This window comes from Phalacrocorax carbo, chromosome 3, assembly GCF_963921805.1.
Source record: "Phalacrocorax carbo chromosome 3, bPhaCar2.1, whole genome shotgun sequence".
Lineage (NCBI taxonomy): Eukaryota > Metazoa > Chordata > Aves > Suliformes > Phalacrocoracidae > Phalacrocorax > Phalacrocorax carbo.
The window spans coordinates 31,314,660-31,329,047 of record NC_087515.1 but is presented as its reverse complement, the minus strand read 5'-3'; the positions used below and the strand labels follow the sequence as shown (position 1 = coordinate 31,329,047).

Below are 14,388 nucleotides of genomic sequence, written 5' to 3'. Positions count from 1 at the left end.
ATACCAATTCTTAGAGGCAAACTCAGAACTCAGGCCCATTCTTGTCCTTAGTGCTTGTGAACCCAGTGTTAGCTTTAGCCAGTCCTTAACAAGCTTGTTGATTTAGGCACTCTGCCCTCATCAGCCTATTGACTTGGATGTTTCTTATTCTAAGGGATTACCTTTCCCCAACGCTGGGGAACTATCAGTCATCTTGCATTGTGCAACAAGTTTCCCATCACAGCCTTCTGTAATGCAAAGCAAACTTTCCTGACACTTTTGCCTAATCCAAGTTATTGCAACATTGATAAGAATTGTGGCACATGCCAAGGCAGGTGAATTGGCTCAGAAAGCAGTTGCAGAAGCTCCAAAAACCCATCAAGGTCTGTTTTCAGCCATGTCAGAGAACAGGATGTGCAAGCAGTGCTGTAGGCAGCAAAGCAAAAGGTTGCACAGGGAAACGTCTTCCAGCTAGTTAGCCATCAGAAAATTTTACTTACACCATAAGAGAGGTCTACAGAGTTGCCCCCATTGCTGTAGTATGACACCTCCAGACTCTTGACTTTCCCATTCTTCATGAAACCAACCTGTCAAGAGAGTCTCCTCAGTAGTCCGTTTTCTACAAAACATTCTGTTTCATGCTTCCCTCTAAAACCTGAATGGACCTCATACAAGAAAAAGGCTGACTGTCCTCTGCTGCAGCAGCACAGGACAAGTGCAGGCAGCAACTGAGGAAGCTTCCCAGTAAAGGGTCCACGTATGCATCTTAATCTTGCTCCAGAGAACTCTTCTAAAATAAGTGCTGGCCACTTGTCATAGATACACCTTCCTTAACAGGCTTTTGCTCTGAAAAGCAGAAGCAGTTGGATGGGGATTGAAGAGGAAAGGAAGGTAACAAAAACAAACAATAGTATGACACTGTAAACAAAAGGGGAAGCATCTAAGAGCAATGTGATTGTCAACAGGGACAAAGTCTTGGTTGCAAGGGCGAGGGAAGTATTTATGCTGAGGTCACAAGAAAGGAACCATCTGAACAGAAAGAACTTCTGCGGTACTTTAACAGGAAAAATGCTCTAACCCAGCTGAGCTGATCCATCGGCAGCAGAGGAGATCAGCAGTGAAACAACCAGAGCAGCAATTTTTTCACAGTATCTTACTACTTTCTGATATTTCAGGTGACAACACTGAGACAACATGCATTCATTTCATATGTATGCATACCTTGTACCTGCCCAGGAAGGGATGTCTCCCACCACTTATAAGCATGTCTTCATCTCGATCAAGCATGCACCTTACTGGGCGGCCAGTTCTGTTAGAGGAAATATTTATCAGGCAAAGCCTAAAATGCACAATATAGTTCCTACCAAGCAAGACTCTCCTCTTTTTTATTAGGATTGTCTTTCCAGAGTGGCAATGGAGAATTACGGGTAAACTGCTTGGTTTATATATCTTCCTCTTAAGAAAACGGCAATATTGAGGTTAAAAAAACAAACAAACAAACAAACAAACAAACACCCCAGCCCTTAGAAGCTGGGACCTGTCCGTGCAAACTCTTGTGGAGACTTTAATAATAAAAAGGATAGTTTCTTACCAAGACAGATGCTAATAACTGAGCAATTACTGCTTTCCAGACTGTTTCTCAAGGCACTCTCTTGGCTTTGCAAGAGAGAATGCCATGTGAATTACAAAATAATGCTAAATAAAGTATTAACTAGCCTTCAATTTGACCTTGTTTTTTGTTTGCTTATTTATTATCTGAGGAGGGAAACAAGGAGGAGAGGAGGAGTTGGTCTTCATCTTCTAACAATTCTGCCTTCCCAATGCCTCCCCTCAGGTTGTAAAAATATCTAGGGAGTGCCATGGATGTTATTTCATAACCTCTGGGATATAAAACAGTGGTTTGGCTGGCAGAGATAAAGGAAAGAAAAAATATGTACATGTATTACTGATTAATTAGTGGAAGCAGGTGGTTTACTCAGAACAGGAAAAATAAATCTGAATTAAGTACAGAAACTTCACTTTGGCTGTTCTCTTCTGAAGGTATTTTATCAAATTGCTGCTGTGCTGCTAGACCCACCTAGCACTGCCAGCAGGGTACATCCTCACCTACAAGGGCAGTACTGGGAAGGGCAGTGTTACACACAGCGCACAAATGTCATCTCAGAGGCTGTGTTCACTTATAACCACAGAAACTTGCACAAAGATGAGCACATATCAAAATACTCTGGGTTTTGAACAAAAAAAAAAATTCCAGAAACCAGAAGCACATTTCCAATCTACGCTTCACAAATGGTTATGGTCTAGTTTCATTCCCTGAGCTTTCAGGGGTTTGAAAGGAGTGAGTTTCTGTTCAGTGGCCTGCCACCCTTCCTAGGGAAAAATCCAAAGAGAGGGTTTGCAGAAGAGCAGAGAAACAGCGGTGCAAGGCTGGTGCAGTAGAGTTTTGAGCAAGGAAGAGACTGTCATACCTCTATTATACAGAACAACCAGCATGGCTAGTGCTGGATTTTAAAAGGGTTTGAGGCGAAGTGGAGAGACAGATAATTTGAGATACAAGAGTTTTCAGAGAACACCAAAGGGACAGCAGAGTAAGGGTTTTCTCCCCCTTTCCTATCAAAAGCTGACATTCCCACATAAGCTTAGCCCCTCTCAGCAGGTTCAATTTCTCCTACCAGCTAAGAGCTAAGACACCTCCTTTGGGAATCCTAGGCTTGCTATAAGCTGTACAGTAAGAAGACATGAAGAGTCTTCAAAGTGCTCCAGAAAGAGGCAGGCTGGGACAGTCTGAAAGGAAAGAGCCCTGTTCCCCATACCCAAACTTACTTGAAGGCTGCAACAGCCACTGCAGTTGTTAAAATAGTATTCCTAGTCTCTTTTCCTCCAAATCCTCCTCCCATTCTTTTCACTCGAACCACAACCCGATTTGAAGGGACTCCCAATGCATTAGCAGCAAACTCCTAAAGAAAAACAAAACAGCAGAACATGTACAGAGCTGACCTGGTGTTAGGAACTAGATACCAACACATTGCCTTTCTGCAACCGTTGCAACAGTACAAATACTTTGTTACACTGCAGATCCTATCGGTCCTGCAATTGGATTTGATGCAACTGGAACCAATAAGCCCAGTATGTCTTCCCTGAGGTGGGAAGGCACACAGTGCCTCAGCAGATTCAGGAAGAGGCTGACATGAGATGAGATTATGAAGACATAGGTCTCATTTAGCACAGGGTTTGACGTCCATACCACTGTGACCATTCTCCTCACTCTATTATGAGACCTTTGGACAGTCTTGGTGAGTCACTAAACAGGCCAAAGAGACCCCATAGTGCCAGTTGCCTATCTCACAAGATAACAGAGTTGGCGTATACGTACTCAGTGTTTACACCACCTCTCTTTCTGATATATCATTCAACAGCCATGCCTACTGACCAGCTGGCACCCACTCCAGAAAGGGTAAGCATTTAGAAACACCTCTGTCACCTGGAAGCGGATTCATAATACCAGTAGGATGGATGAGGACTTTAGATCCCATACCCAACTCTAAGCTTATATGCTTTTTTTGTTCAAGACAAGAGAGGACCAACTGTAAAACAACTGTTTATCTAGTCTGAAACTGAGAAAAAAAATGCTTTTTAAGTAGCAGATCAATGAGACAGTACCTGTGTCTTCATTAGGTTTTGGGTTGATACAAAGAGTTCCATCTCACCATCTTCCCCCTTTGGCACGGCCACAGTGCAGTGAGTTTCCAGATAGAAATGCTCCTGCCCACCAAGGTACATCTCCCCTAGAAAATTGAAATAAATTCCCCAAAGATAGTGTGTCCCTGGTGTTATAAGGCATGTCCCATCATGTGCTGCCTGCAAGCTACTGCCCTTTTGACATGTGTTAAATGACAACCTTTTGCACTGCCCAACACTGGATATCCCTAGCTCTAAAACTGACACTTCTGGTTTGAAAACTGAAAAGAAGAGAGAAAAGAAAAACAAAACAAACAAAAAAACACCAAAAAGTCCAGACACATGTCTCCCCCTCCACTTTCTAGAAAACTTCAATCCAAAACACAAGTGGCTGGCATTTCAAAGATAAGCCAGCACACCATGCCATTGACCCAGCATCCCTTAAGATGCAGTGTTTCATGCCTTTCAGACTGCTCTGATAACACCACTGAGATGAAGGATAAAAATAAATCAAGTATAGTCTATCTGAGCAGATCAAATACAAAGTTAGAGACTTTGAAACGGGGGAACAAAAACAGAAACCCAAAATGCCTTAAGATCTAACTGGGAATCAACTCTCTGTCACTGCATGTGTTACCTAGCAGTGCTGAGGGTACCACTTCCAGTCATGCTACACACTATTAAACATCAGAATCCCCCTCCTTTCTCAGTCATGGCCCATGTCTATTCAGCTGCCATGAAAATTAAAATTCAGAGCAGTTCTCAAAATCCTGTTCCTCTCTTCCTTTTATTCAATTCAGCAACAACAAAATAGCTGCCTTCTTTAGATACATCAGTGATAAATGCACATTTGTCTGAGACAACGCCTACTCTGATATGTAGCAGGGGCCTTTCTCTTGTCTCCTCGAGGGGGTTGGCCTGACATTCACACAAGATTGCTGCCTTTTAAATAACCTATTCTTCTAGCTCAGAAAAATTTCTGCCTTGTCTGGCGCAGTGTTTTCGTTTTGTATATTACAGTGCACTATAAGAAACTGTTAACAACAGCTTATGACACCCTTTGAAGTGCCAGCACCAATCGCTGACTGCAGAAGAAAATCTCAGCAATGCATATAAAAATACAACAAATGACAGACCTGGAAATGGGTGTTTTAGTTAAATAATGCCCCACTTTCCCCATGGGGAGGTTAGGGGGCATGCTTCTTTAATCTTCAAGAGTAATCCCTTCACAACCAGGCTTTGTGTCTGTAACTGATTTAACTTCCCTCTCAGATCTGTAAGAGGGATACAACACCCTGTTTTCGATAAATACATAGTTCTCCAAAGGTCTGATGTTTGAGACTCTTCCTTTCAGCAGCTATTGATCAGTGATACAGACACCAAGCAATGACATGGGTCTGACAGAGTACTCCCGTTCACAGCTCTGGCACTCTCCACTTCTAACACATAGGGGTTTTAAGCAGTTGTTGATAACTGCAATGTTTACCAATGTCTCTACAACCCGCTTGGCAGACTCCAACTGAATGAAACCAAGAAGCACACAAAAGAAACACCCTTCCTCAAATACAGACCAACAACGTTGAGAAAGAGTGACAGAGCAGTGCCACGTTCTTCATGATACCTGCGGCCACCACTGTGGGTGGATCAGGTTTACAGACACATGTATGTCCCATTTTCATAAGATACAGTCATATACCAGGTTAAAGGAAACTGACTGTCTGTAAAATTCAGGCCAGACTGTGTCTGGACAGGAAAAAGCTCCTATATGGATATGTTTCATGGAAGGAAAAAAAAATGACTTTGTAGAATATTTGCTTAAGAAAAATGTGTCCTTACATTGGAAGAGAGTGTTTACAGGGGCATAGCTTGGAGCATCCAAGTTTGAAACCAAAATTAAATTTTTCATAAGCTATCTGTATACAAACAGTTAGTTGAAACTTAATATTAAATTAATTTAGTCCCCCCAAGCCTTACTTTCATGAGTTCAGTATCGTATGCATAAAAAGGAAGGTGGCAGCTTGACTTCTTTTGTCAAAAATATCCTATCTTAAAAGAAGGATTATTGCTTAGTCTCACCTTCCAAAATGTGATCAGATTCTTCAAATCCTTTCTTCACATCTCCTTTATTAATCCTCTTTATAGACTTAAGAAAGGATTGTTTCTCAATAGCTTCCTAGGAAACATAATGACACAATGAAATTTTTGTGGAAGTGGAGTGAAAACAAAGCTTCCTCTGACTGAATAAGAAATATGCAAGATAAAAAGGACAAAAACTTATCAGACACTAACTATGGTAATAGCCAAGTGACTTGACTTAAAGCAGTACTAAATAATTTTTGGCAACACAGCAATTTCACATAAGCACCATAATTGGAAAATCTTGGGTTGTTCCTTGTGACCCATTTTAAATGACAGACCCAGAACCTCAAGGTCTGTAGATACCAAAGCTATGACTTACAACTTATGTTAACTATAGTCTGAGGCCCAGAAGGGGGGTGAATGGTAAATTAAAAAAAAAAAAAAAAAAAAATGAAGTGAGGAAAATAAAAGAGACAGAAGGAGAAAACTAAATCTCTCAGATGGGATGAGAACTTCTGCAGAAGTAGTTCACTTCTGAGCTAATACACAATAATCTTTCTTGGGGAAGTTTTACTAACGCATTTCACTTTTGCAAAAACTGAAATTTTCCTTAATGACAAAAAAACCCACAGAATGATCAAACAACAACAACAACAACAACAACAACAACAACTCAGCACATTTCTGGCTCCACTCTCGTCTCCTCTAGTTGAATATACAGCTAGAATCCTCAGAAAGGAAAAGTTTTCACACACTCTTTGTGAACCCACAAATCTCGCAAACAAACCAAACCTCTGTCCACAGATGACAGTCTGTACTACACAGTGCACAAACTCTTTGTATTTGCATGAATACAATTCACATTACAAAATACATGGTATGAAATACTGACCATTTAAAAAAATTAATTAGAATCCCATGGTTCTAATTTCTCCCCAGTAAGAATGGCTTCATGCATTTTTTCTCATTTCTAGATGTGAACACTGTGTTAGATATTAACATTTGCTTTTATTGTCATATAAGGAAATCTTGTCAATGAGCCTTCTATTTAAAAAAAAAGGCATGAAATGATCACAAATTTCTTCAGCTTTGAGAAAAGCCACTTAAGGGCTGTGTCCATATGGTCAGTGGAAATGTTCACAGTGGAGAATGAACTCCTGAAAATTAATTTAATCAGCTTAGAAACTAGACTAATGGTCTGCAGAAATCTCAGAGGAGTAATGCAGCGACAGAACTAGAAGAGATGTTTTCATACCCTATTATTGAGTGTTATAAATCAGAGAATGAAGAAAGAATGAACACCGGTGAAGCCAGCAGGGTCATACCAGAGAATATTGAAAGCAAGTGCCTGTGGGTAAGAATGTAACTGACAGTAACCTTGTTAATTTAAACAAATTTGTGCTGAGCACAATATATCTACCAGATTATATTTTAATATATTTTTAATACATTCTATTTTTATTTGGTTTAGCTTTAAAAAACACAGAACAAGTTAATGGACTCCCAATCAGCACCACATGAAAGGTCTGTACTCTTTATATTTAAATATACAAATTATTCCTTCTATCCATATCCTGCTGCACCCACAAAGACTAAAAAACACATGACCAAATAACCACATGTGTGGGAATAGAAGTTAACTGGACATCAGGGAGTCTCAAGCTAACTGCAGAAACAGCTGTGAGACATCTTACCTGAATTGTGACAATAGGTTTAAGCTCTTCATAGTTAATCTTCACAGCTTTAGCTGCTCTTCTGGAATGTTCTTGTGTGTCTGCAAGAACTGCACCGATGATATGACCAACACAAGTGACCTACAGGCAAAGATTAGGACCCGCTATCATTTGGTGTGTATATATATGCAGTAACTGAGAAGCTCAAGATAATTCTCTTCATCTATTCCTTTTGTACAGTTTTTCATCTGTCTTTTCAGACTGGTCTATTTAAAACTGGTCAAGGGAAAACAGTCACAGACAACTTTGGACGCTAAGCAAGTGAGCCTGTCCCAGTGGCTTGCATCCTAGAGGAGAACAGTGCAGATAACACAGAGGAGAGGGGCATGGGGCAACAGGGCTCAGGCCTTACTGAATTTGGCACCAAGATTTCTATTGACTTCAGTTTAGTTCAGATTTATCTCTGTGTATGGTATAGGAATTCACTGGGCAATATGAGAAATCTCATCTCCTGAGCAGTGTGATTGAAAAAGGCTATTCTTAACAACATACCACGTCCTCAGCAAAGACAGTCTCATCATTAGCAATGCCAGTGATGTTACTTCCAGGAACATCCTTGGCGGAAACAAAACACACAAACCCAGGAACACGCTGGGCTTCAGATGCATCTACAGAACTAAAGAAAGAAAGGAGGAGAGGCAACATTATTATTTCTCATTTTTCTTTTTATCAGCACTTATGAGATAGCCATACACTTTCAGGCTTGATTCCCTGAAGTCTAGCTATGCAAAAGAGGAGGAGTTTGTCACAAGAATATCATGTGAGACCAATGCAGAAAGGGCAACATATTAGACTAAAATAATTTATGATCTATATGATAATCTGAATCCTGACTGGGAGTCCGCTTCTTTGAAATATACTGCATCATACAACTTTTCCCTTAGACATATCTGAACTTGATCCAATCACCATGCATAGTAAAGATGCCTTGACACCCTTCACCAAATACAGATTGCTGTTAGTGATGGTATGCCTCCACTGTCTTGGCTGCCATGATTCTGTGAAGGTACGACTCCTCCCTGGCTATTGACAAACATGAAAAATTCCTGCAGACACATGTCATCTACTGTGGGTTCACCTCTAGAGAAAAATGTGGCTGTGAGTCAGGGAGAAGTTGTTGAGTATCAATCACAAGGAAGCTGCAGAGTATTTAAAAGGATGCAAAAGAAATGCCATTCCAAAAGACAAAAAGCTTCATGAAAGGCTTTCTTCAGTCATCAGCAAAAGAGGTATCTAACCAAGATGCTTGTCTGCTTGAATCATATACAGGTTTAAAACTAATTGACAAGCAGGACAGAAAGTAATTAGAAAAGTGCAATATAATTTAATTTTTATATGGAGCATTTCATTAAAATTGTATTATAAAGGACTTCCAAGCTCCTTTTCTGATATTTTGTCATTGGCTACATAATTGACTTGCTTGACAAGGGAACTGTTGCAAACACAAAAGCTGTGGCCCTCTTTCTGCTAACTGAATGATTTATTGTCTTCTGTAAATTGCTGCAATGTTTTCAGCCTGCTTGTTTAGATTCCTGAAACTCTGATACAAACTGCATGAAAGTAGCTGTTTATGTATCCCAGTGAGCTACAGACCTTTTTAAAAAGACATTAAATGTATGAATGAACTTTCCCACATGAACTCTTAGACTGCAGCAACTGCAGACAATGCTACTTTTCCTTGGAAAGTTCACTTTCCCGTGCTTCTGCAGTAACTCCTCAGACACAATCCCCTGACAGTTTCCCTTAGTTGGAAATACAGAGGCAGATGATTTCTAATTTATACTTGGTGATAAAAATCTAACTTGGGTGAAGTGGAAGCTTTTGGAGCCAATATTTTGACCAGCAAAACTGTAGACTGAGATACTTTTGTCACCTGGAGAAATATTCTACTTCTTCCTCTACAGAAAAACACAGACTCACAGCTTGAAATGTGAGTGCACAATGCAAATGCAGAGAATGTGTACAGCAGCCTCTAGAAAATACTGCATATTGTGGCCACAGGCATAGATCTGATGCTTCCTCTATTGCCTCATTGGCACTGGTAGTAGTAACAATGCTTATGTTTGCAGCACTCATCAATGACCATGTTGCGACACCTAAGATTTAGCTATGATATAACAGACCAATTTCTTTCATAACCTGGGAGTCAGCTACTACATCTGTGCATCCATGACCACCACACTGCCCATCCCATGTTAGACCACTGTGGGAAACCTCTGGACGGGAAGCCTACGTAGGCAGGAAGTATTGCCTAAGGAACCAACAGCACATAGCACGGCTACTGAGGATGACACGAGGCAATGTAACGCAGTGTCCCACGTCAAATCAGCTGAGGGCAGAAGAGAGCCTGCAGAGCCACCACAATGCAAGTAAAATTAGGGATTGTGGGGGGCAGTCAGTCCCACAATATAACAGTATTGAAACTCATATGAGAATGTAGATGGCATTACCTGCCAGGATAGGCATTTTAGAGTTGGTTAGTCACTATTGTAATAAATTATTCATCAGTCACACCCTGCATGGACAAGATGTTTTCAGAGGCAGCTGCACTTCCAAATACTGCCCTATCCACCTTGCTACAGCCAAGCACAAACAGGTCTACATATAATAGCTGAAGCTAACTCACATAGGACTGTTATGCAGAGGGCTTGATCATAGCCAGTGCAAGCAAGCGTTGTGCAAGGCAAAAACCAGAAGACAGTACACACAGAGCTTACTCACCGGTGCTGTGAGCCACAGGACTGCTGTGGCAGAACTGCATGTTACAACCTAAATTTTTAGGCAGATAGGAAAGAGCATGGTCAAGCTCCATGCTCTGGTTAGTGATTAAAATGACATCTCAAACATTGTGGTACTCTCTTACCCTGCTCCTTTTTAATCCTGCATGCTTGAGTATAAGAGACAGGACATGCAAGAAGGTTGCCTAGGTCTGAGGGCTTTGTGCTTCAGCAAAGCTCGGAGTTTGGTGTTAATTCCCTCATATTCCCACTGACACAGACTTGCAAGGCAGCTGTAACACATACAGCTCACTCTGTATAACAATGTGCAATGAACTGGAGTTCCCACTAATGCTAAAACCTTTCCCTCACCCGCCACTTGACAGGTCAATGTTTTCTAAGCCACCAGGCACTGGATGGTTCCAATATTTGAAACTCAGAAGCAACACTTACAGGATCTTAGCATGGGCTTTGGTGCTGGTCACCAGTGTTAGATACAGCTCATTCTCATAGTGAGGGATGTCATCGCAGTAAACAGCTTCTCCACATGCTTGTTTGGCTGCTGAAACATGCATCAAAGGCCGGCCCACCATATCTTCAACTGCCTGCCCCCTGGGCACTTCCTGGAGTAAAACATATGACTGACTACTACTGCTCATATTGCAGGGGACAGAATCATCGATGGGAGAGCAAAAGGCACCATGAGACATTCTAGCGAGATGGGGAACGGGATGGGGGCTCAGTCCTGTGGGAAAGGATGGTAAACAAGATGGAGTAGATACACAGAATGGGCTATGGAGAATTAAGTAAAAGGGGTTCAGGGTTTGAGACTGTTGTGGAATAGAAGGGTGTGATGTGGCAGCTTGCATAAAAGGTTCAAGTTCTGAAGCTGGCTTCTAGTCTGAAAGCCGAAGAGAACAGGTCATTAAAAGAGAAATAAGGAAGAAGATGCATCCTGAATCCGAAGCCTGTGAAATGCAAAGAAAGGCAGGCTGCAACTAGGGAAAGCAGAAGGGCACTTTCAGTTTGGATATGGAGCTGGGTGCAGGAGGAAAGTGCTACCAACAGCGATTTTTATCAAGCTGTACATGTCAGGAACAGTCTCGGGTAATGCGAGGGAAGAACATTGCATCCTAAAGCAAGGAAGGGACTGAGACCCAAACAGAAGCCTCAGGAATGGCATTATATAAGTTCACGTATTGCCCTTACTCAGGGAGACAACAAGATAAGAAGCACAGTTTAAGCTACAGAAAAGCCTGGGTCTACATCATGCAGGTAATCCTACTTACTTGGAAAAGCTGGGCATTTGCAATGGGATCTTTGTGAAACAGCTCTGTAGCACTGATGTAGTTCGAAGGGATGGGCTCACACAGATTGTTCTGCCAGAGACATATTAAAGAACAATCATCCTCCCTGCCAGTCCCTTTCTCATGTTCCCCAATAGCCCAGGATACTCTCCATTCTCCGTCCTCCAGTGAAGATAATTCATCTTTTACTGGGTGAAAGGCCAACAGAGCTCAGGCCCTGCGCAGAGAATAGCCACAGACCCACAAGAGCAGTCATAATGCAACAAAGGGGAGAGGTGCAGGGATCCTCCTGTGAACCCACAGGTCAGCATCCTTTCACAGCAAGGTAGGGATGCCACAAGGAAGCAAGTGGGAAGATACACTAGTCACTGTCATGCAGGTAAGGAGTAGGGGGGCTCTGGCAGCTATTGCAAAATGGAGTTCATTATCAGGTATGACTCTGCTTGAATCTGAACCCTCCCCATGCTTTCCCCATCAAGAGAGCACACACAGGTCATCCTTCCCCAAATCTGCCTTCCCTAGCAGCACTCACAGTGCCATGGTTGTTCTTGCTCAGTTTCTGAAGGACAGTCAAGTAGAACTTGAAGAAGAAGCTGAGCACAAGCGTTCGTCGGAAATCCACCATCCCACCAGGCGCAGAAGGAGACAGATCCATCTCACTCGCCAGTAAGCGGCAAGCATCCTGCAGAAGCTTCTCATTCCAGTCTCTGCAAGGGAACAAAAGCAACACAGAGCCCTTGCCCAGCCATAAGTATCACTGGACCGACTAACTCTTCCACGGCAGCATTGCAAGCTCTTAAGCAGCAGCCACCTGTTCTATCTGTTTATAGTATGTGTCAGCTTTGCTCTCATCTTGGGCTCATGTCATCTTCTCTAAAGATGTGGCAAAGCTATTAAATGATAAAGGTGTAGATTTCTCAGTCCAGTTTGAAAGAAAATCAGTTTTGTAGGTCATGCCCACATCTAGCTTCTGCCCACTTCAACAGATGAGTAAGTTTAGCAAGGAAATGGCTCTCTGAATGAGAGGCTGACATGGATCTTTGAGGGTAAGGAGTACTGGAGGAAGCATGGCATCACACAAAACATAGACTGATACAGAAGTGTAGCTACACTTCTTCCCCTTTCTCCTTCTGTGTACTATCAGAGAGGATTTAGGGTATTTGAACTACTCCTGTAAAAATCAGCACCATTCCATTAGACAGCCTTTCTATCACAGAAAAATCCCTACCTGCCAGTGAGCTCCTGGCAAGTTTTTAGCGCCAGGACAGTTGTAGGAGCCATTCCTCCATAGCTTAGTTTTATCTCCTCCACTCGGCTAGTGCCATCTTGGAACAAGACTCTCATCCCACAGGTCACAATAGCAATGTCATCCTCCCGACGGGAAGCCTGCTTGAAAGCTGAGAAGTATTCACCCTAGAAAACAGGAAAAGATTTCTTTATTCTCTACCTTGGCATGCTTTGGAGTAGAAATATGGACAAGCTTTTATCCTCTCTCTACATTGATGAGCTATTCCAGGAAACTGTAACCAGTTGATTCATCTTGCAGGGCCGAGTAGGACATGTTTGTTTAAGCAGCACTGTACATTTTCACATGATTCAACAATTAATTCTAATGTATTAGTTCAGTGGTTATCAGCCAACCTAGGACTGTGTGGGAAACGAGCTTTGACAGAGATCATCTCATACTTGTCTTATTACAGTTCCTCAGCAACTTTTTTCTCCCAGGCTGCTAAGCTGGAAGACTAAGTAATAAAACCCATATCCTAAACCCCTTCAGAAGTCTTTGAACTCTACAAGAACTAAAATCAATAATTACACATTTCACAGTTCTAGCATATATCAGAATAATTAATATAAGACAATTTCAATCTGTTACTGCAAATACAATTCTCAGTAACTATTCTGAATTCTCTGCTGGTCTCCACAGAGTGAGAAAATTCTTTTAAATGCACCAGCAACTACAAGTCACAAAAACCAGCAGCTCCAGTGAAGAGTGACAGTAAATACAAGATTAACCCTCTACCAGTATACACTGAGTAACAGTATCACCGTGGAGTCACAGTACAGTTTTTGCTCTTGCCTGTCTGCACATTATGACAAATTGCTGCTCAGACATAATGCAGAGTAAGAGAGTAATCAGAGCCGATGTCTTTGCATGGCCCTTCTGGGGAGTTTTCTGCCAAATTTCTTCTCTAACAGCTTAGCCAAGTGACTCTGCACAGCACAGCAGTCTGTTCCATTAATTATTTCTAATCAGAAGTGGACAGCAATTCTCTTCATTATTATAAAGAACAATCCCTCTATTGTTGGCAATGAGAACAGTTTCACAAAAGGCCCCTTTTGCACATCAAGAACTTGTTACTGGAGATATAACTGAAGGGTGTGTTTCATTTCCTGGATTCAAGTAATTAATGGGCAGCCAGCAGATAATAGCAGAGGAGCATCAATAGCATCCTCCCAACAAGGACATTCTGCCACTCTGCTTGTTAAATCAATTAGCTTTCAAAGAGGAGATAAAGTAGCCTCTTCTCTTACTGCACTCTTCAGAAAAGATTTCCAATAACATGATAGCAACAAAAGGGAAATATTTGCCTTCAGTCATTGCAAGACACCTTAGTTTTCTTGGTTCAGAGTCCTGTGGGAGAAATGGCACTCGCTATTTTTCCTCACTAGGAGCGTAGGTAAGGTAACGGTTACATCAGCTGCCCACGTCTGCCCTACCTCTTGGTAAAACAACAGAACACATCTGCTCTAAAATATCACAGTGAAAGTTTCTAGGTGTTAGTAATTCTCACAGAAAAACCAAGCAACTTTTAGTCTTAAGGGCTGCATATTAGACACCTAGATTAGTCTCCTGTCTCCCCTTCTGGACAGGATGCAGCAACAGGTAGGAGC

At 41.8% G+C, this 14,388-nt stretch overlaps 1 protein-coding gene across 6 annotated transcripts in view; it reads right to left on the bottom strand.

The window, feature by feature from the left end:
• Window positions 1-14,388, bottom strand: part of XDH (xanthine dehydrogenase) — a 64,552-nt gene that overhangs the window by 15,686 nt on the left and 34,478 nt on the right. For all 6 annotated transcript variants that reach the window (XM_064446403.1, XM_064446405.1, XM_064446407.1 and 3 more), the window contains 11 exons: window positions 12,722-12,906; window positions 12,026-12,200; window positions 11,476-11,565; window positions 10,640-10,809; window positions 7,962-8,085; window positions 7,431-7,550; window positions 5,734-5,830; window positions 3,640-3,764; window positions 2,803-2,936; window positions 1,201-1,288; window positions 480-566 (listed from right to left, as the gene is read on the bottom strand). In XM_064446403.1, coding sequence (XP_064302473.1) covers window positions 480-566; window positions 1,201-1,288; window positions 2,803-2,936; window positions 3,640-3,764; window positions 5,734-5,830; window positions 7,431-7,550; window positions 7,962-8,085; window positions 10,640-10,809; window positions 11,476-11,565; window positions 12,026-12,200; window positions 12,722-12,906 — 1,395 coding nt within the window. The remainder of the gene's footprint in view (window positions 1-479; window positions 567-1,200; window positions 1,289-2,802; window positions 2,937-3,639; window positions 3,765-5,733; window positions 5,831-7,430; window positions 7,551-7,961; window positions 8,086-10,639; window positions 10,810-11,475; window positions 11,566-12,025; window positions 12,201-12,721; window positions 12,907-14,388) is intronic.